The following is a 19,918-nucleotide window of genomic DNA, read 5'->3' as shown; positions in this document are numbered from 1 at the left end:
CGTGTTGCTTCACACAATACATCCACCTGCAGTGATACCATGTGCATATCAAAAAGTCAAGGAAATTCAGGCTTGTGATTTTCTTCCTTATTGCACAGAGAATTGACTTCAGTGCTGACTGGAAGCTGATAACAGTACATATCGGAGGCAACGATCTGTGCAACTATTGCAAAGACCCTGTGAGTAGTGAACTGGTTAACTGAGACTGTAGTGGGATTGTGATGTGAATGTAGAAGCACATCAAAGGAAATCCATGGATCCTTAGACCCTTCACATGAGTTATATATGCGTTGCTGTATGTTTTGATGGGGGTTGCTGCTGGCAGTGCCCTGATGTAAAACCAGTTACAGCATCGGATGGTTTTGTTTTCTCTGGCTTACTCCAAGGTAAGAATCACTGTCTTTGCTACTGTCTGTCGACCATGAGCAAAAAATGGAAGAAAAGCTTCACTCCTCTGATGTGGTAACTGTTCTACTGCTAGCACAGTCTCATTAAGACACCCAAAAAAGACCTGTACTGCTTTGAACTACCGACACTCCAATCCTACAGGAGTCATTACCCCATAACTCCCAGTGTAGGGAGGTGCTAGGAAGGGTATTAGGGAAGGTGCATATTAGGGAAGTTGCGCAGTGCCCAGTGCCATTTGAATTTTATGCTTCTCTGGATTGTAGAGAAGCCTTTAGGGCTGCCATAAGGAGATCATGGGAGCTGAGTGGGCAGGTGGCAAGGAGAGGCCAGCTTTTACTCTCCTGCTTTAAAATGCTAAATTCTTGTGACCATTTTCAATTCTCCTGTACCCCCTTGTGCTTGAGAAATTTGCTGCTCCTGCAGGAGCCTCACTAGGCATCTTCGCTGCTGCCACCAAGTGTTATAGCTTTATTTATAGCTATGACCTTGATTAGCAATGATTTCACCTCATTTTATGAGAGCTTATCAGCTGGCTCTGAGCACACCTATGGCTGCTTGGTTTATGCTGTTCAGCACGCATTCAGATTGGGTTCCTTCCTGCATCTTTACATGAAGGACCCAGTGGATTTGAGTTAAATATACTACTCAACAAGGTTTATTTTAAACCTAAAATTTCACCCAGACTGTCTACATTTTGAATTAATTGATATGCTTAAAATACCTGTCTCTAGAAAGAAGCAAGAGTAGTCGACCGACCGCAGTGTTGTGTGCCAGAAAAGAAAGTGAATTAATCTGATTCTCCATCCTCCCAACCCAAATGCTTTGTGTCTCCACTTAGCAGTAATCTCTTCTGTTTCTCTCAGGATCACTACTCAGCTGTGAATTTCACCAGGAGGATTCAAGAAACTCTTGATATTCTGCATGAGCAGGCAAGTGCTGTGAAATTGTCCTTGCATTCTAGCTTGTACTGGTACCTGACTGACCGGTGCTAGCTGTTCTGTCTGTTTGCTTTTGTTGTGTTGTTTCCCATTCTGGCACCAAGCATATTCCATCGACTTCTACAAAAGCATTTCCTTTTGTGTTGTCAATCTGAGAGTAGTGAGATGCAGTCTGAAATGGCAGACAGTAACACTGGGCCACAGTGTTGGAGAAGGATCAAAAACTGAGTTTGGGGGGGAATTGTTGCTTTTTTACTTTCCTTTATTTATTTTTTTTCTTCCCTTCAGCAATGGAGAAAGGAAGTTAAAAAAAAAAAAAACACAGAAAAGAAGACAGAAAAGGAAGAGAGTCAAATGACTGGACTTTAGGGTAAAATAAATGCAGCATGGGCTGCATAATCAGTTGCTTCTACGTTAAAGTCTAACTTACCTTTCAGGTTCCGAAAGCTTTAGTGAGTCTGGTTGAAGTGATGGACCTCCACCCTCTGAGACAGCTGTTTGTGGACACTCAAGTTCAGTGCCCCACTTACATGGCAGAGTAAGACTTGTTTGACTTCCTTTTGTACCTGAGCTTACTGTCCATGATGAGAAAGCGTGTTCTTATTCCATGCTTCTCTCCTCATTTGAACTGATGATCAAAGGTAGCCCTACAGTCCTGCAGACATTCCATGCAGTGTGGACATCATCCTGCCTCATGGCATTGCCTTCTCTTGGCTTTGACCTAAGTGTTGTCAGAGAATCCGTGCACTTTGTCCATGTCCAGAGCTGTAAGGTTTCCTGTGGTACACAATATACACCTCCTTAAGGGTTCCTCAAGGTGGGGTTGAAGTCCACAAGCATTTGGATTTTCAGGCCTTTTACAGAACGTGAAGTATTTGCAGAGTAGATGGGTTTCTCCTGTTGTAGAGGCTTTATTGCAATGGGTAATTTGCATTCATTGCTGACCCTCCAGACAGGGACAAATTCTGTGTTTTGGCAATTCAAAAGGAATTGTTGATTGGAAAGGTACCAGCTCAGAGGCAATGCAGCCAGTAAACTTCAAAGATCTATTTTCTAGTTTCAGAGGGACAGGCATGTGCCTTCGTCAAGCTTCAGGACCTTTGGATGCCAAGGTGTAATGAAAGGGACAAACTATCACAAAGTACATCGTACTTTACTTTGATATAGCTGGGAATGAAATCAAACTGATTTAGAGCAGCACCATTCACATGAGGCAGAACATAAGACTAAGGGTTGAAATGATGAACAACAGCAAGGATGATAAGCCGTTTCCACAGAAACACAACTGTACATGTTTCCTTATTACTCCCATGTCACGAGGATGTTGGGTGGCAAAGGATGACTTGTGCATTCTCAGAACTCTAATTCTCTCTGTTCCTGTTTTCTCCTCTAACCTCTCCCACAGTTACCTGTGCAGTTGTGTTCTCACAGAAGAAGAAAACTCACAAAATTTATCAATGGTGAAGGAAGCCACCAGAGATTACCAGGTATGTTTATCAAGAGTTGGTGCAGTAACTTGATTTCCAGTTGAGGTAAGCTCTTGATTACAAAGCAACACATTATAGCAGCATTTTACCCCTATGGGCCCTATGAGCTAAAGAGAAGGTAATTTGATGGGAATACCACCCAAAATACCATATGACCAAAACCAGGAGCAAAGCTCTTCAGAAGGGCTCTGTTTCCTAGTACAGATGGATAGGTGGGAGTTTGGTTACCAAAATCCCGTTCCCGACAGTATTGTTGCAGTGTTGTGTTCCAGCCTTCTCAGCCACTTTGCAAGCCACATTTGCCAACGTCCGTGGCTATTTCAGTTAACAAGTAAAACCTCCTTTTAATTCATGGGCTTTCAGAAAACAAACCAAACCCACAGTTATGATGCAGAGAGGTCGATGGATTATCGGTGATGGTTTTTTGTTTCTTGTAGCTTGGAATTCGGAGACTGTTGGAGTCCGGCAGATATGACACTCATGAAAATTTCACAGTGGTCATCCAGCCTTTCCTCCAAAATCCCAAGATTTCTCTTGGTCAGGTACAGTCTAAGGAGACTTCTGCATGCAAAGGACTAAGTGTGCATGTCTAACCTATAGAGAATACTTTCATCTTGTTCTGTGCTTTTCTTACTAAAACTGGTTGCTTTCTGGTATAGTACATCAGATTTCTTCATATACTCAGCAGCTCTTGGTTTTACATATTATGCAGTATATGTAATATGAATTACTGTTTGGGAAAAGGAATCAAAACCTGAACGAAGAGGTTGGTTCTCAAGGGTACAGAAATATTTTTCTTTCTGAACATACAACACGATTAATAAAAGCCAGAGGTACAAAGTTACAGTTTAAAAGCAGCACTGCTGCACTGCTCACTGGAGACATCTTTATGTCCCATAACTCATTATTCTGTGTCCAACAGAAAAAGAAGTTTACATATGATCTAGTGGATATAGCAGTTTTATGTAGTGAGCCCTTTTTCCTGTTACTGGCAGTTATGTTTCAGTTCCTTGAATTGTAAGCCTCATAAAGGATGAAAATGACCCAAACCTTCTCTGAAACTGAAACTCTACTTGCAAATTTTCACATGCCTCTGCACTTCCTCATCTCACCTGGAGCTAAGAGTAGACAGGGCAAAATATTGAGCTGGGATTGCTCTGTAATAACTGAACTGAACTGATCCTGAACCTGCCAGCAACAGCCAGGGACAAGCTTGAAGAGTTCAGATGCTGCTACAGACAAATTTGGAAAACCAGTGGAAACCTTCACAAGAAAACCAGACAGAGATTTGGTTTTTTTTGTGTTTTGGTGAAGCTGGTTCCTGTGAAGTCATCCCAAGTTGGTTTGGTACCGAGATAGAGAACACAGAAATGAAAACAGAAGCAGCAGCAAAATATTTCTGAACATTTTATAGTCTCACAAGACTTAGTTCAGATTTTAATGAAGTTCAGGATGCTGTTTTCTATTCTTCTTGTCTCATTCAGATGTTCCTGAACTGAAAACTCTACCCCTAAACATGCCAAAAGATATAGATGCAAATTTTGGTACTAATCTTCGAATAAGGCTAGCCTAAACACACTGAATCAAAACCTGCTCAAGTTTTGAGGAAGAGCTACTCTGACCAAACGAAATCTTGTTTCAGTCATCTGTGACCTAAACTCCTCATCTCAGTACTCACACAAAAGCCAAGATACTTAAATGTCCAAACTCCATTTCCTTCAGATGCTCCAGTATCTATCTCAGAGTAAAGCTTTCCTCAGAAAGGAGGCTAAACATGAAATTGAAAATGATGGGTTTTCTATTTCTGGGTGGATCTGCTCTTGGAGGCACATGAGCATCTCTAGTTAAGTGTTTCTGGCAGCTCATGGACCTGCTGACATACACTGTGTATCACCAGGTAATCACGAGACAATTCTGTATTGGATCAGCAAGAAAAAGCAGCATGAACCTCTCATTACTGGCTCCAATTTGGCCTCAGCAACCCCAAGTTGGAGCGGTGTGGATTCTTCTGCACTCAGGTGTCCTTTATGCTTTCATTTGTAGGATGGGCATCCAGATCTCTCCTACTTTGCACCTGACTGCTTCCATCCAAGCCAGAAAGGCCATGCTCAGCTTGCCAAGGCTCTTTGGAATGCACTGGTAAGGTGACAGGCTCTGCATATAATGTGGTCTTTACCTAGACCTTACTACCATTGAACTAATCTCTGTAATAAACATTGCAATGACAGCCTGCATACTGCTGGACCTTTGTGTTTGTTTCTTAACTCATCACATACCCTCCATATTTAGTGCTGCTCTCAGCCTAGAACCTCTTGCTTCTGAAAGTGTGTGGGGAGGAGAGGGGTGCTGTAGGTGAGTGATCACAGCTGAGCAACTTCAAGTGTACTTCACCCATTGTCATGGAAGGCAGGGTAGCATTCAGTAAGGATGATGTTTCTATGGGCTGCTCTGGGAAACCACCAAATAAAGAATTGTAACTGCATGTGTCAATTTAAAATGGATTACTTAGAAGTTTGTTTTAAATCCATGCGTTGTGAATGTCTCATTAGGAATTAAAGTGGCTTTAATTCAGTTTAGCTTTACTACCTTTGGAAGTGAGTAAAACTTAATGAAAATGAGTCGTTAAAGACTGCTTAAGCAAACCCATTTTAGCGTTGCGTTGCAGTGCAGTGCAATATGCAGTTGGAGGCATCTTGGATCCTGGATGGTAACTTTTATATACTTTGGGGTAATGTCTTAACAGCTGACATGATTGCTTGCAATCATCCCACAGTACCTCTGATTAAATTTGGTTCAATCTTCTATGCATAAACAGCCTTTTGTTGGAGATGCCATCATGCAGCTTAGTGATAAAAACTGAGGGACTCTTAGCCTCTTGTCTTTTATGCAAGAGAAAAGAGTTTATGACCTTGCCTGCTGGCGAAATTCCAAGGTACTTCATGTGCCTGCCAAAATCCTCCAGGAGTTTAAACTGATCCAGTGTAGCTTTCCACTTCCCATTTTAAGCTTCTTTCAAGAGTTGTTCTGTTGTTATGCAGTTGCCATGTTCTTTTTGAGAAGCAGACGCATTTCAGCCTTGGGTAAATCAAGGTCTGTAAATACAGGCAGTTTTATATAAATTTGAGAGCTATTCTGAGGTTCTTTTAAATTAGACTTGTTACACAAATGTAAGATGGGCCAACACGGTTACAAAATGGGGTTTTTGTTGTCTTCCTTTCTAGTTACAACCTGTAGACCAGAAAGCTGACTCGTTTGATTTCATGGCTGACATTGTCCTTGACTGTCCAACTCAGGTAAATATACCCATGCTGTGGAAGCTGGGCATCAAGAGGCTCTGTGTGCTTGTAGTGCTGCAGAGAGCAGGGGTTTGGGATGTCTGGAACAAGTTTACTGGAAACTTTGGTTCTCTGCTTACCTGTGAGTGAGCAGGTGCTCTCATATACCTGCTCTGGTGTCCCTCAGCCTTTTACTGTGCCATGAATACTAATTGACAGCACGCTGATTGGTATGGGTTTAGCTGTAGCAGAGGTTCTGTTTTGCTGTGAAGTACAGAGGCAGGTCAAACAGCAAATAACAGAATATGTTGCATTAACTTTCCCATCAGAATCAATGCCACTATCTGTTATCTCTTGAACTAGCGCCAGGTTGGTTTTCCTGGCCTGATCCATAACAGGGATACTTCAGACTCTTTGGAAGCTGCTTCTGCAGTTATAAAACAAGCTGCTGAACTTGCAGTACAGTTGCTAGGTATCAGCACGTGGAAATAACCACTGCAGTCAGCAATAATTGGCTCCCTCTCTTCAGCAGTTTCAACAAGGAGGCCAAGGGACTGAACAGATCAGAGAGCTGAGTTGTTATCTCAGGTCTGGAGACAGTCATTCAGGTCATAGAAGAGGATTTTGTCCATATCGCATTCATCCTCTCAAAAAAGGAAGATCTGAGAGTTATTAATTGGCATGTTTCAAACGTCCTCAGATTCACTTAAATTGATCTACCCAGTATTCATTCCAGGCAGCTTAAATTAACTTAGCAACTTCTTCAGTGCCAAATAATGTGGTTTTTCTCCTTCTTTCCCTTCATCTACTCCTATTCAGAAGTAGGCACAGAAAAGTTTAGTAGCCCTTGCAAAGAATACGTGGCCGTTGTTTTCAGAAATGGTAAGCCCACAGTGCTTTGAGAAAGTCACTGATGGAAGTGCCAGTAGCTTTTCCTGCACAGAAAGCTCTGTGGCACTGATACAAAGGAACAAATAAACTGTTTCCAGGGGATTTCACCGCCTGTGTTACTGAAGGGAGTAGTGAATTACTTCCGATTCTGACACCCACAAATTCCATTTATTGCTCCCACAGTTTCTCACTGCAGGTTTAAAATTCTATCTGCTTTAAGCAGTCATGGCCATCAAAATGTCAGGTGTGCCAGACTGCAAGGGCCCAACAAGCCAAGGAAAATAATTTGTATTGAGGCAACTTAAAGTAGGGTAAAACCCTGCAAATAAAAGAATAGTGAGTCTTCTAATGAAATACGTTAGTGCTTTGTAAGGCCTCCTCATGCAGCCACTGGAATGGCTCTTAATTGAGACATCCCAGTGAAATTTTTTAGCCTATACAATGTGCATGTCTTCCTGAATGCGTGTTGCATTAGTAGGGAACAAAAATAACCATGCAATTCATGCAGTCTCTCTCAGAGAGGAGTGATCCTTTCAGTAATCAATCTTTTCATCTCCCCTCTGCTGTCAGGTTTCTCTAGACTTTACATTGGTATCTTTTAAAAGGATTAAATATCTAACAAAATCTAAGTAATTTGTGAAAGGTTAGGAGAGGACGACGTTAAACTGCAATCAGGACCTGGTATATGTCATTTTTGCCATAAGGTGCTGAACATAAATCTTACTTCTGAATTTTAAGAAAGCAACATGGTTTCAAAATCCAGATTTCCATTTTGCAGCTTATGTATTTACTTTCTTAGTGATGCCTGATATCACTTGCTGTGGTCTGTGCCATGTGCTTACTGCCTAATTTCTCTTATGTATTCCTCTTTCTCCAGGACAAACCATTCCTGGCAACATACAAGAATAGCAACTACACATACCTACCTATGGAGCCCACTGGTGAGCCAATAGAGGTAATTGTTGCATCTTTTGCTGCGTTTTCTGTGACGTATGCAAAGCTGTATCTGGTGACTGTTCACACATCAGCCCGAATGTATAGATGAGATAAACTATTACCAGTTTTTAGAAAGAGAAGTCTATCTTGCACTGCATTTTTTTTCTCTGTAAACAAATGTTAAACTCTCCCTAAAAGCCAAACAAAAAGAATTGTATTAATAGGTGCAATTGTATCAAAACTGTGCTCAACAGTAGGGTACCCGGGATGCATCATTAATTCAGATAGCAAGCTCCTCACAGTTGTGAATGTTGTGAATGCTCCATCCCTGGCAGTGTTCAAGACCAGGTTGGACAAAGCCTTGGGTGACATGGTTTAGAGTGAGGTGTCCCTGCCCATGGCAGGGGGGTTGGAACTGGATGATCTTAAGGTCCTTTCCAACCCTAACTGTTCTATGATTCTATAACAGTAGCAACAAGATAACGTATAGCCCTGAGCCCCCATATGCTCTGAGGAAGGTTTCCATATTCTCTTACTGAGCCACTGTACTTCCATGCACTAAGGTAAGCTTAACCTGCAGAGGGCAGTCACCTTTACATATTGGATATGTGGTTAGATACAAAGGTGATAGGAATCCATTTTCAAAGAGATTCATTTTCCACAATGACTGAGCAACTACCACAGGGTTCATTAAAGAAACTGCTGAAACAAACTTTGTGTAGGATGTGAAGAAATGGGGCAGTTAATTGATCTTGACAAGTGGCTGCAGGCATGCAGACTAAGTGTGGTTGGAGATGACAGTCAAAATGGGCTGGTCTAGTTCAATATACTGGGGGTCCTCCTGCTTAGCTAAATGATGAAAATCTTTATGTGCCTTGAGGGTTACAGAGAGCAACAGCTGGTTTTGCTTCAGCAAACATAGTTTGCAATACTGAAATGGGATTTTTATCTGTAAAGCCAGAGTTATACTTTTAATGGGTTATCTTGTACTTCCACTGAATCTCATCAGCAATAGCTTTTAAAGTGATAGGGCAAAGTAAAGAAACAGTAGAGAGAGTAAAGGAACAGTTCTGTCTTTGATCTGAAAATAACTCCAGCTGTCCTTTCTACCCTCTGCAAAGCCTTTAGCTAGATGGCTGATAGTAGAGCCATCTTCTTTTATGAGAAAAGATGAATTTGTCTTGATGATTTTAACACTAAGTCTGCTTTCTAAAGAACACTGCTCCACGTAGTTTTTCTCTGAATGGTAGGATAGTGCAATTGCAGAATAATTGGGGTTGGAAGAGACCTCAGGATAACGTTCGTCCAACCTCCTGCTCCAAGCAGGGCCTGCTTTTGCATCAGCCTAAGCAGCTCTTTGCTCTTGCAGGCACTTCCCATTACAGCAATAACAATATTGTTGCTCGCTACCAATAAGCGTGGGTGGAACATTCATCAGCTGTCTCTGCTGGTGAACCAAGATGTTCTGCAATGTGTGGTTCACTCAGTTTCCTCAACTGGTGGAATAAACATAATAGCTCTGATATCACCAACAAGTATAACATAGAATGGTTTAGATTGGAAGAGACCTTAAAGATCATATAGTTCCAACTCCCCTGGCATGGCAAAGTGCAATTATTTAGAGGCTAATAGCTTCTTTTGAGATGGAAAACCTGGAGACCCCACTTTCTAAGTCATGCGCAAAATCTCCAGGCTGTAGAAGAGAGGGGAAAAAGTAATCCTTCTTATGAAATTTACCACAAGCAGTATTTCTCAACTAAATATTTCATCTTTGGAAGGGTTTTATGCTTTGGTTAGAAAATTTCATCCAAAGTAATTAACGTTTTGACAGTATTCAACAAAGAGGAGGAAAGGACTGTTGAGCTATATAGGTACCAAACTTGGATCTGTGTCTTAATTTGGTTTTGCCCTTTGCTGTACAGTTAAACCATATAAGAATTCCATATCATCATGGTGAACCAATTTTGTAACTTGCCATTGCAGAACTGGGGCAGTGACCTGTCGTGTTCTGAACAGGCTTCATCCAGTCGTGTCCCAGCATCAGGTGAGAAAGAACTTGTAAGCTAAAATCACAAATAAGAAAGATTCTACTTTTTGTTCTTGAAACCTCTCCTAGATGGGAAGCAAACAGCAAAAGCTGATACATTTAGCAGCAGAGAAAGTCTGTCTTGCCATACACAGTAAATTCTGCATCACAGCAGATGTGCCCTCTGTGGATAAATACAATCACATTTATCGTTGTCATGGTTTAACCCAGCCAGCAATTAAGCACCACAGAGCCACTCACTCACTTCCCCGCAGTGGGATGGGGAGAGAATCAAAAGCGTAAAAGTGACAAAATTTGTGGGTTGAGTTATAGACGGTTGCAAAAGCCACACACACAAAAGCAAAGCAGCCCAGCCTCCTCGCTGCTGGGGTGGTGCGAGACGAAGAGGCCTTGACTCAGTGTAAGCACTGCTCAGCAGTGACAAAAGCATCCCTGTGTTATCAGCACTGTTTCCAGCACAGATCCAAAACATGGCCCCATACCAGCTACTACGAACACAATTAACTCTACCCCAGCCAAAACCAGCAGAGTCATATATATATATATATATATATATATATATATATATATATATATATATATCATATACAGCAACACAGCAGGTTAATATTGCCTAGGTAGGTTAGTGGCTCAGTAAGTTTGACCAATCTGATCTATGACCCAAACCTGAAAACCGATTGAAAGAGATTGAATGTATGTACCCCATAATGTATCTGATCTGTTTTCATTTTTTTCCGAAGATCTTTTAAGTTCCATTGATTTCTGGGTTAGTTGAGTAAACTGTTGCAAGCAAAGGCGAGAAGTTATGCCTCTTGCTTAGCTGACACAGAATCTGAGGTTTGTTTTCCCTGGAAAACTGTAAAAATGTGTTTGGATTGGAACAAGACACTTTCAACTTTGTTCTGTTAAACTGTGTTTTGTCTCAATTGTCAATAATCCTGCTTTTTTTCTCCTACTTTTTAGCACATGAGCTACAACCTGCTGATATCAAAGTCATAGGAGCACTGGGAGATTCCCTGACTGTGAGTACTGCTGTATTCCCATATTTAGAATGAGAAGAGCAATTGTCAGATTTCTGCCTAGATATGATCATGGCAGGCATCACCAGATAGAAATCAAATTGCTTTGGCTTGGCAAAGCAAAATCCCTCTGCCTGTGTCCCTTTGCAAAGGAATAACCTGAAGGGATATGAGTGACACCGGCAATTGTGTAATCCAGTAATAAATAATTCAGGCTAGAACTGAAATGGGATCACATTCTCTATCCCACGCAGTTTATTCAAGTGTTTCTGAAAGGGGAACTGTCTGCCTTATAGGAACAGCCTTTTCTGACATTAAACCAAGAGCAAGCAATTGACACTTTTCATTAACTGAGAGATCTTGATGAAAATTCCAGTGGAAATAACTGATTGCAGAATAAAGTGTTTCACACTCGAGATGATTCTGATATGTCTGTATCTCAGACTTCTGCTTTCAGATACTGCTTCCTGGCTTAGGCATCTTCCAGTTAAAACTCTGCTACGTACCAAGAAATTCAAACTGAAAAGGGTAGGCACAGCAAAGAGAAGCCCCAGGAAAGAATAGCAGGGAATACTGCAGACCTGCGTCAAAGTTTTCTGAGGGAAAGTTCCAGAATTACACAGCACTACAGAATTGTTCTGGCATGGGATGAAAGCAAACATTCCTGTCAACAGTTCCCATGAATTTTAACTCCTGAGCTAAACCAGTGCTCATTCTAGCAGCTTCAGCTCCTGTAGAGTTCAGAGGGAGTCGGAGGTACTGAAGCCCTTAAATGATCAGGCTTATCTGCAGGCCTGTGTGCACGTCTTCATCTCCTCACTAGCTCTGAAACTGATTTTGCTTGACCTCATGTAATCCCGGCTTTCCTCCCCGCTGTTGAGCTTTGAGCTTTCCTTAGAAGACCTTAGTAATGACCCTGCAAGTCTCCCTCCTACCCATTGTCATGACTCTCAGAATTAATTGCTTGATTTCCTCCCCCACATTTAGTGCTATGGATGTGCTCTAGCGCACATCTCTTCTTTTTTACATTTTAATTCTTTTAGTACACGAAATGTCTCAGAGACCCCTACTCATAAGGGCCAGACTAAGGCTTGAGCTCCCTGTCTCAAGAGCTGGGCAAGCCAGTTTTTCATACTGCTGTTATTCATCCAGTTCCTATTAGTTTCTGTTGCCACAGCAAAGCGTAATTGGGCTTTTTGGGAAGGGATTTATTGAGGGGAGGAGCAGGGCAGAAAACATGGCAGACTATTTCCCTCATGTGTGTACACATGCACGTACCCCTCAAGTACAAAGTGCCATACAGCCAGCAGCAGTGCACACTTTGTACTGCCTAACCATCCCTGGCGCAGCTGACTGCCCCAGCTAAGATCTGTCGTGGACCACTACGACATTGATTTTTCCTCCTGGTATTTCCCAGAAGAGCCCTGAATGCAGTCGGTGTTCATGGCTGAATTGACACCACGGCTTTTTGAAGGCTAGAAAATGAAGTGAAACCACGAAGAAACTATAAAGCTGCAGAAGCACGATTGCTGTCCTGAATGTGAGTGAGGGTGTTGACCTTGCTAGAGGTCTGTCCTAGTCCTGTCAGCTGCTCGAATTCCTCACAGCTTTGTTCTGATGACTTATTTGTTTTCGAAAGATTAAAGTTCACACTGCAGGAAAGCTGCTCTCAGGCCAGATGCGCTTGGAGATTAATGAAATGTTCAGGAATTTAGTCATGTCACTGGCTGGAATGCATCTGTCTGACTTCCTAGCACCAATGCACAGTGAAAGCAATAGCTATGCCAACATGCTTATCTGTATTGGCAAAACCGACCCTGCTACACCTCGTCGAGTTTGTGTGTTGGATGGGCAGATGGGGTCTGCACAGGAAAAGTAGATTTTGCACCAAAGATTTGTTTTCTTGCCAGATTAAAAAGCAGCTCCTCTGCTGATTTATTTACAGCTGAAACTAGCTGGGAATTTTTAATCAGTGTTTGGGTTGGGTTTTTTTCCCCTGGTTTATTAACTTTCTCAAAATCAGCTTTCTTCAGGAAATGCCAGGATGGAGCCTTTTCCATCAGAAAAATCCAAACAAATACAAAGCTGTTGGTTTCAATCTGGGTCCCACTGGATCACTAAAACAATATTACAGTAGTAGTTCTAAAGCTCATGTCCTTGACCTTACGGTCTGATGCATTCTGTCTGGATGTTCCATGGTCTGCTGTTTAGATGAGCTGCTTTTGGAAATGTGAAGGCCTTGAATTTGAAGCACAGAACACGCAGGGCAATGAGAAGCCCTTGAATCTGAATCACACAGCATGCAGGTCCGCTCAGAGGCCAGCGTGTGCTGCTGAATAAGGGCATGGATCGTTTATGCTAAAACTGGGATATTGCAAAAGGTTGGCTGGATGCAGAGTAAAGTGACCAAAATGCTTCTGCACTTTGAAATCACGATGTCTGTCTTACCTAATCTTGTAGCAATTTTTTCTCCTAGTATTTTATACATTATTCTTTCCATCCTTTCCAGACTGCAAAAGGAGCCAAAGCATCTGACCCACAAGCAGACTGGAGGGGACTTTCCTGGAGGTGAAAATGCTCAGTCTTCCATTTTGCTTTTTCATCCACAGGCACAGTTAAAAGTGTGGGTCACCTGGCTGTGTAGTTACATACTTAAGCAAGTAAATGAAGGAGTAAGATGTTGAGAGCAAGTATTGCTTGGTAGGCACTGGAGTCAGGATTGGAAGAGAAAGGCAGTGATTCTTGTTGTGGTTTTTTGTTTGTTTTTGTTTTCTGTGGGGATTTTGTTGCTTTTTTTAACCAGACCTGATTGCTAGAAGCATGGCCTGGTGTGTCTGATGGTACTGGATTATTAGGTACTTTCAGGAGGGGCTGCCAGAAGTGGTATAAGAATGTATTGGCTCTGCACACAGCAAGCTTTGGGTGATAGAGGCAGGGGTTCTTCTCATAATCAGCATTGTAGAAACTGCAGATAGATGGTTAGTGAGTGTTTAATGCAGTCTCTCTTCTGTGCATAACTGCACACGAGCTTAGCTTCAGCAACGTCACACGGACCAACCTTGGTGAGGGAATACGCCTTTCAGTGATGGGCATCCCAGCACGTCCTTACAAAAAAATCGGTTCTCTCAGTTTGCTCTATTCCCAGTCTGGAAGTTTCTCTCTTAGCTGCTTCCCTGCTTGATGTAATGTGAAATTTCCTTTCAGTACTTTCCCTGAATTCTTGTGGTTTATCTCCTTAGTCCTCTTTGAAGTTAGTCTTTTTTTTTTTTTCCCTTTCTGGGCTGCTAGAGCAACATATGGTGGCAATAAGGCAGATGGTTGCAGGATTAATCCTACTTGGTGATTTTGTTCTTTCCCTTTGTAGCATTGGAGGTGATGGCACCCTGGAGACACAGACTACTTTACCCAGTGAGTATCCCGGAATATCAATGTGAGAAAAGCAAAAGGCAAGTATTACTCTGAAAGTACTCTAAGTGGATGCTAGGAAACATCTGGAAATGGTCATGCTTTCCTTGCAAACAGTGGGGAATGCCCATCTATTGTGGATTTGAGCAGTTCGTGTGAGTCACAGCTGAAACCCAGACTGACCTGACTTGTTGTAAAGTAGCTGTAGATTCAGCCCCTCCACGTCACAGGATCTCCATGTGATTGTATCATCCTTTTGACTGAAATAATTAGGATTAAATGTGCTGAAAGTGATTGAAGTCCAGGCCTGCTCCTCCTTTGTTTCATTTTTCTGCTTTTCAGTGACTGAGTGAAAAGGATGTGGGCAAATGAAGGGTTATGAAACAACTAGTGGTCCATCTAGCTAGGGTTGTTGACAAGGCTGTGGTTCCTCATGATGGTTTCAAGTTGCTACATTGCACTGAAAAAAAAAACCCTAAAAATCCTATACATTTCTTGTCTTATGTTCTGTGTAATCGGTCCTGTAGTTGCCATAGAAACTATTAAGGGGTCAATGTGACTGTAAATTGGAAGGGACTTGGTTCACAGTGGTTCATCTATTTTCATGCGATCCAAGCTGTGGAGCAGTCTGACGATACCTGACATTGCCGGTAATAAAATCCGATATGCTTTGTCTTGTACCACGCACATTGCTGTGCTTAAAGAGAAATAGAAGGTACGTTTTGCTTATGCAGTATGAATGAAACTCTCTGAAGAGGTTTCAGACAGCACTACAGACATGGTAACAATAACATCCCGCTTCCCTGCTGAGGGTTTTGGTGAAATCTAGAAATGTGACTAAAATTTACTTCTCTGCAATAAATAGAATTATCTTGATGGGTGTCTGGATGAGTGGAGTTAGAGGACTGTATTCAGAGCATCTGCTCCTGGTACATGAAGGGAAGCAACCACGATTACTGGCACTCAAATTCAATACCCATGAGTTGCATGAGACGTGCATCTCCTGGGCTGCCAGGCCCTGACCCCTCAAGGCCACGGAGAGAAATAGTTGCAGTGTGAAGTTTGGAAGGTAGAGTCTCCAAAGCAGCTCTGTAAGGTCATAGTGAACAAGGGGGAAACCCAGGTCCGCATTCCTACCGCTCGGTTGCTTGTGCTTCTGAGGGAGGCAACGCTACCGGTTGTACAGCACATGGGTGAACTCTGTGTTTTTTCTTCTGAAGATATCCTGAAAAAATTCAACCCGGACCTCTTTGGCTTTTCCACTGGCAGCTCCATGGAAACAGCTGGATTCAACGTCGCACAGAGAGGTGCCACAGCACGGTAAGCACAGCCACAGCTGAGAGAGGGCAAAGTGGTGAGCACTGATGGGCACCCAGACTCTCTCTGAAGTGCAGGTTAAGGCTGGGTGAATACTGATTACCTGCTTGCACTGAGCATATCTCTGTGACCTGATGATTTTCACTGGGTTTTTTAAATTATTTCATAAAATTCAGTATTGGGGGGGATTTATTTTTATCTCTAAATTAGAGATGGAGAAGAAACTTACTTTATTTGACTTCTGCCCAGAATTTCTAAGCCAATGCCTTAGTTACACTTCTGATTCTACCAGTACCTTCTTCTCCCCAGCCTTCAGTACGCAGGTCCCTGATTCACTATCAGGCCACATCTGTAATGAGAAAAATAACCATGAGAATCTCTCATTTATTCCTTGATTTCTGGGAAATGTGCCTCAAGAGACCAAACAGAAACCCACTGCTTTCCTAAAGGCATTAAGAACTATCTGTGTTTGCAGTGCAAAGATATAGAACAGAATGAGCATCTGGAAATTAAGTCTCTTAAGAAAAACTCTACTATAGGATGTTAAGAACCAAAATGTGTAAGGGCTTGTATTGTGTGCACTGTGTTCGCTTTATGGATACTCATGGAATTTGTTTCCAAGACTTTCTATGGCACCTTTAACAGTCAGTAAATTCACTGCAAAAAGAGTTTCGGGATAGGCTGTGTAGCTACTCAGTACTTCATGGGTGCCCTGAGCAAAGACTGAGGGCAATCAATATGGTTCTGGGAGTCCAAATACTATAACTGCATTTGTGTGGGTGCTGAAGGGAGGCAGGACTTATTAGCTCAAGCACAGACTTAGTCTAGTGTACCAGGAGCTCAGGTTTCCCGCTGGTGTCTCAGCATGGTTTGTGCTTCAGCCCATGGACATTGCATCCTGGCCAGAGCCGGACTGGGACTGGCAGTTCCACAGCGTAAGCAGTGTCTTCCAGTCGTAAGACAAGCTGTAGGAGTTTAAGGTCAGATCAGGATGGGTGGTTAGGTGCCCAGCTTCTGCGTAAGCATCAAACTCCCCCACCAGGTTTCAAAGAGAGTTATGCAAATAAACATCTCTGTGCATCTGGGCATTAGTGGTTTTCTCCAAACAAAACGCACTTAAGCCAACTCTGAGATGGGAAGAATTCATTCCAGTTGCCTGCCACTTGGCAGTCATCCTCGCTGAAGCCCTTTCAGATCAGATTATTCACTTGTGCAACTGCTGCTGATCTCTGTCCTCTGTTTGCTCATCCTTTCGAGGTACTTGCTTTCCTTGCACTGATTTCTGCTGATCCTAATATTCCCTGAAATGAGGAGTGGGAGGTCAGGAAGATGATGTGTGTTTAAAGCACACATCTAAAATGCTTCTGTCCTCTCTCTAGCAATATGTCAGCCCAAGCACGTGAATTGGTGGAGCTAATGAGAAGCAGCTCGGTAAGTGGAACTCGGGCCACCCCTCAGTGCTCTCATGGTCTCTGGGACGTGACTTTAATTGATGGGATGCTTGAGCAGTGATGGAACAAAAGTCAGTGTCCTTGTCTCTGGTGTGCTTTCCAAGATGAATGTGCCAGGGTTCAGCCTTTAGGAGATGATGATTTGCCTATAGAAATCCATGTAGGTAGGTGCAAACACACAAGGCAGAGAATAATGTAGGATGCAGTGCAGCCAGGAGGGTAGTGAGAAAAGGAGAAACCTGAAGGTTATGGGAAGATCACAGGACTGCTTTAGTTGAGCAGCACCATTCAAAATGGAAGACGTAAAGGCTGGGTGTAAAATTGCTGGAGCAGGCACCTGGTGACCAACATGAATAGCACCATTCACTCTTGGGTCTGGGAAATGGCAATTTTGGGAAGGGACAACTGAAGCCTTCCTAGGAGACCAGGCCCTCTGGCCCTGAACAGGCAAGTGACTGATCAGTGGCCAGAAACCTCAGGGTTGGGTGAATCCCTGTCACTCCACAATTAGTAGGGAGGGAATGTAGCACTGAGGGCCAGACTGCTGTGCCAGTTCCACTGCGGGCTACAGAGGGCAGTAAAAGGATGATTCCCTTTCAGTTCAATGGCTGCTGCTGCAGTTTGGGGCGGGGGGGAAGGATATCTGGGAGAAAACCAAAGCCTCCTTGTTCCAAGTTTTGGCTGAATTTGAGCAGATGACTGTCTGGGTGTGAGCTGCTGGTGCAGGGAGAGCACCCTGTGAGGGAATGGGAAAGCCTGGTGCTCCTTGGCTCAGGCTGAATGGGAAAGGAAGGTATTGAATAAGCAGGATCTGTGGAAGCATGTGCCTCTCTGTGCCAGCACTCCGGATGGATGCTGCATGCTCACCCCACTGTCAGTTATTCCATGTTACTGATTCTTTGGCAGAGTGAAGGGAGCTGGCGTGGCTCTTCAATAAGATAATATGTGGCTCTAGAGCTTGGTTTTATCCACTGCTTTTTGTTTATCTTTAAAAAAGGAGGGGGGAGAAGTCCCTGCCACGCTTTGCCTCTTCATGAAAGGCTTTCGGAGCACAGTGCTGGTTAAGGAGCAGAATTCAGATCTGTGGGTGATTCCCAGGCCCTCCCTCTGTTTGTGGGATCCTTTCGCAGATGTTTGTTATGTAAATGCACTACCCTAAAAATAGTTGCCTTTGATTCCTTTCTTTGTACTGAATGTTACAAAATGTTATGATGCGATCCAGCTCTCAGCAGCGCCTATTGTTAGGTTGCGGTGACGTGGATGCTGCAGCTGCCCTTATATGAGCTCGGTGAAGTCACCAGCCTCCTGGACTCTTCTATTTTAATCCAGCTGTCTGCTCCCTGGGGCACCCCTCGCCCCTCCTGCCCGTAGGGGTGATACTTGCCCAGCTGGCAGGGATCCCCAGCAGCTCCGGTTCTGCAGCTCCATGAGTCACTCCAGCATCCACTCCCACAGTGCTCCATCTCCCCTGGCCATCCCTGTCCTGAAGCTAACATTCATTTAGGGACACTTGCTGCCACAGACATGTTTCCATGCTTGGCTACCCGGACAGATCTCATCTGCTGAAGGGAATTTCCTTACAAAAGCCAAGGTGAATTGCAGCTGGACTAGCAAACAGTTCGCATTTTCCCCCTGGAGAGATGCTTTCCTTTCACCAGCTGAATTCAGCGTCTCCTTTCTCTGTGCTGCCATGCTGTCTGTAGCTATTTGTGAATGTGCCCTCCGCATGCCTAAGCGATGGATGCTGCAATCTGTTTACTTTATGTGCCACTAGAAAATTAACTTCAAGGAAGACTGGAAGCTGATCACTGTCCTCGTTGGAGGCAACGACTTATGCCAGTACTGCCTGGACAAGGTTGGTATCTCTGAATTAGGCATGCTCATCCAGGCACTTGGCAAGTGACCAACCCTGGAAATACAACCTTTCTCTCTCTCTTAGTGAGCCAAAGTTCCTCTTTGTTTAAAAAGCACTTGGGAGTCCTGTTCCTTTCATCTGTATTGTATCAGAAACAAGTGCACAGCTTTTAATGCCGGAGCATTGCAGCTCTGGAGTCACATTGTTTAAAAACCAGCAGCCTGCCCCATACTGAACAAAGCACCAAGGACAAACTGGAGAGCTCTCCCAGCTTAACTGGACAAGCTGTGTGGAGTTTTAGGCATGTTGTTATGGGGACACAAGCGAGGTTTTATTCTGGAAAGCGTCTCCATGCAATAATCACTGGGGATGCCTGACTGTGGCTTCAGAATGACACCAGAAGAAACAACATCAGTGTATATTGAAGATGTCTTTTATCCAGCTGTCAGTGGTCATCCCCTCTGAAAAGGCCCCTGTGATGCAGACTGGGGGTCTGGACCACAGCTTGTTGAAATGACTGCTGCTGTTCTCTCAGGTTTCTCTTTTTTGCTGTTGTTTTTTAGAGGCTGCTGCCTGGAGCCTTTGCCCCCACAGCTCCACCTCTATAACTACAGTCACAAAGCAGTTTTGCCTGTGGGTTTTCTGGGGCCTCCATAGCAATTTCCCCAGACTGGCAGAGCAATAAAAAGGTATCACTGTTCATAAGGCAGACTAGGCTGGTCTGGATCCCATAAAAGACAATATCAAATCCAAAAGTGTGATTTATGTAGACATTCATCAGGCAAAGACTCTGCCAAGAATTGTTATATACCTTGGGATTTTCTACAGAGATTAAGAGACTGTATTAGTGACATAGAAACACAAACACTGTATAACCTGGGTCGATGTG

At 43.3% G+C, this 19,918-nt stretch overlaps 1 protein-coding gene across 1 annotated transcript in view; it reads left to right on the top strand.

Annotated features, from left to right (window-relative positions):
* Positions 1 to 19,918, top strand: part of PLB1 (phospholipase B1) — a 76,300-nt gene that overhangs the window by 46,568 nt on the left and 9,814 nt on the right. The window contains exons 35-49 of the mRNA XM_057397019.1: positions 99 to 179; positions 1,272 to 1,337; positions 1,784 to 1,884; positions 2,752 to 2,833; positions 3,271 to 3,375; positions 4,877 to 4,972; positions 6,055 to 6,126; positions 7,877 to 7,954; positions 9,919 to 9,979; positions 10,946 to 11,004; positions 13,511 to 13,569; positions 14,366 to 14,409; positions 15,627 to 15,726; positions 17,103 to 17,154; positions 18,949 to 19,029. Coding sequence (XP_057253002.1) covers positions 99 to 179; positions 1,272 to 1,337; positions 1,784 to 1,884; positions 2,752 to 2,833; positions 3,271 to 3,375; positions 4,877 to 4,972; positions 6,055 to 6,126; positions 7,877 to 7,954; positions 9,919 to 9,979; positions 10,946 to 11,004; positions 13,511 to 13,569; positions 14,366 to 14,409; positions 15,627 to 15,726; positions 17,103 to 17,154; positions 18,949 to 19,029 — 1,137 coding nt within the window. The remainder of the gene's footprint in view (positions 1 to 98; positions 180 to 1,271; positions 1,338 to 1,783; positions 1,885 to 2,751; positions 2,834 to 3,270; positions 3,376 to 4,876; positions 4,973 to 6,054; positions 6,127 to 7,876; positions 7,955 to 9,918; positions 9,980 to 10,945; positions 11,005 to 13,510; positions 13,570 to 14,365; positions 14,410 to 15,626; positions 15,727 to 17,102; positions 17,155 to 18,948; positions 19,030 to 19,918) is intronic.

This window comes from Pezoporus wallicus, unplaced genomic scaffold, assembly GCF_028554395.1.
Source record: "Pezoporus wallicus isolate ANWC-B61680 ecotype Strahan unplaced genomic scaffold, APGP_CSIRO_Pwel_v1 contig_14703, whole genome shotgun sequence".
NCBI lineage: Eukaryota > Metazoa > Chordata > Aves > Psittaciformes > Psittacidae > Pezoporus > Pezoporus wallicus.
The sequence above is the reverse complement of the archived record's forward strand: the minus strand, read 5'-3'. Positions and strand labels throughout refer to the sequence as shown.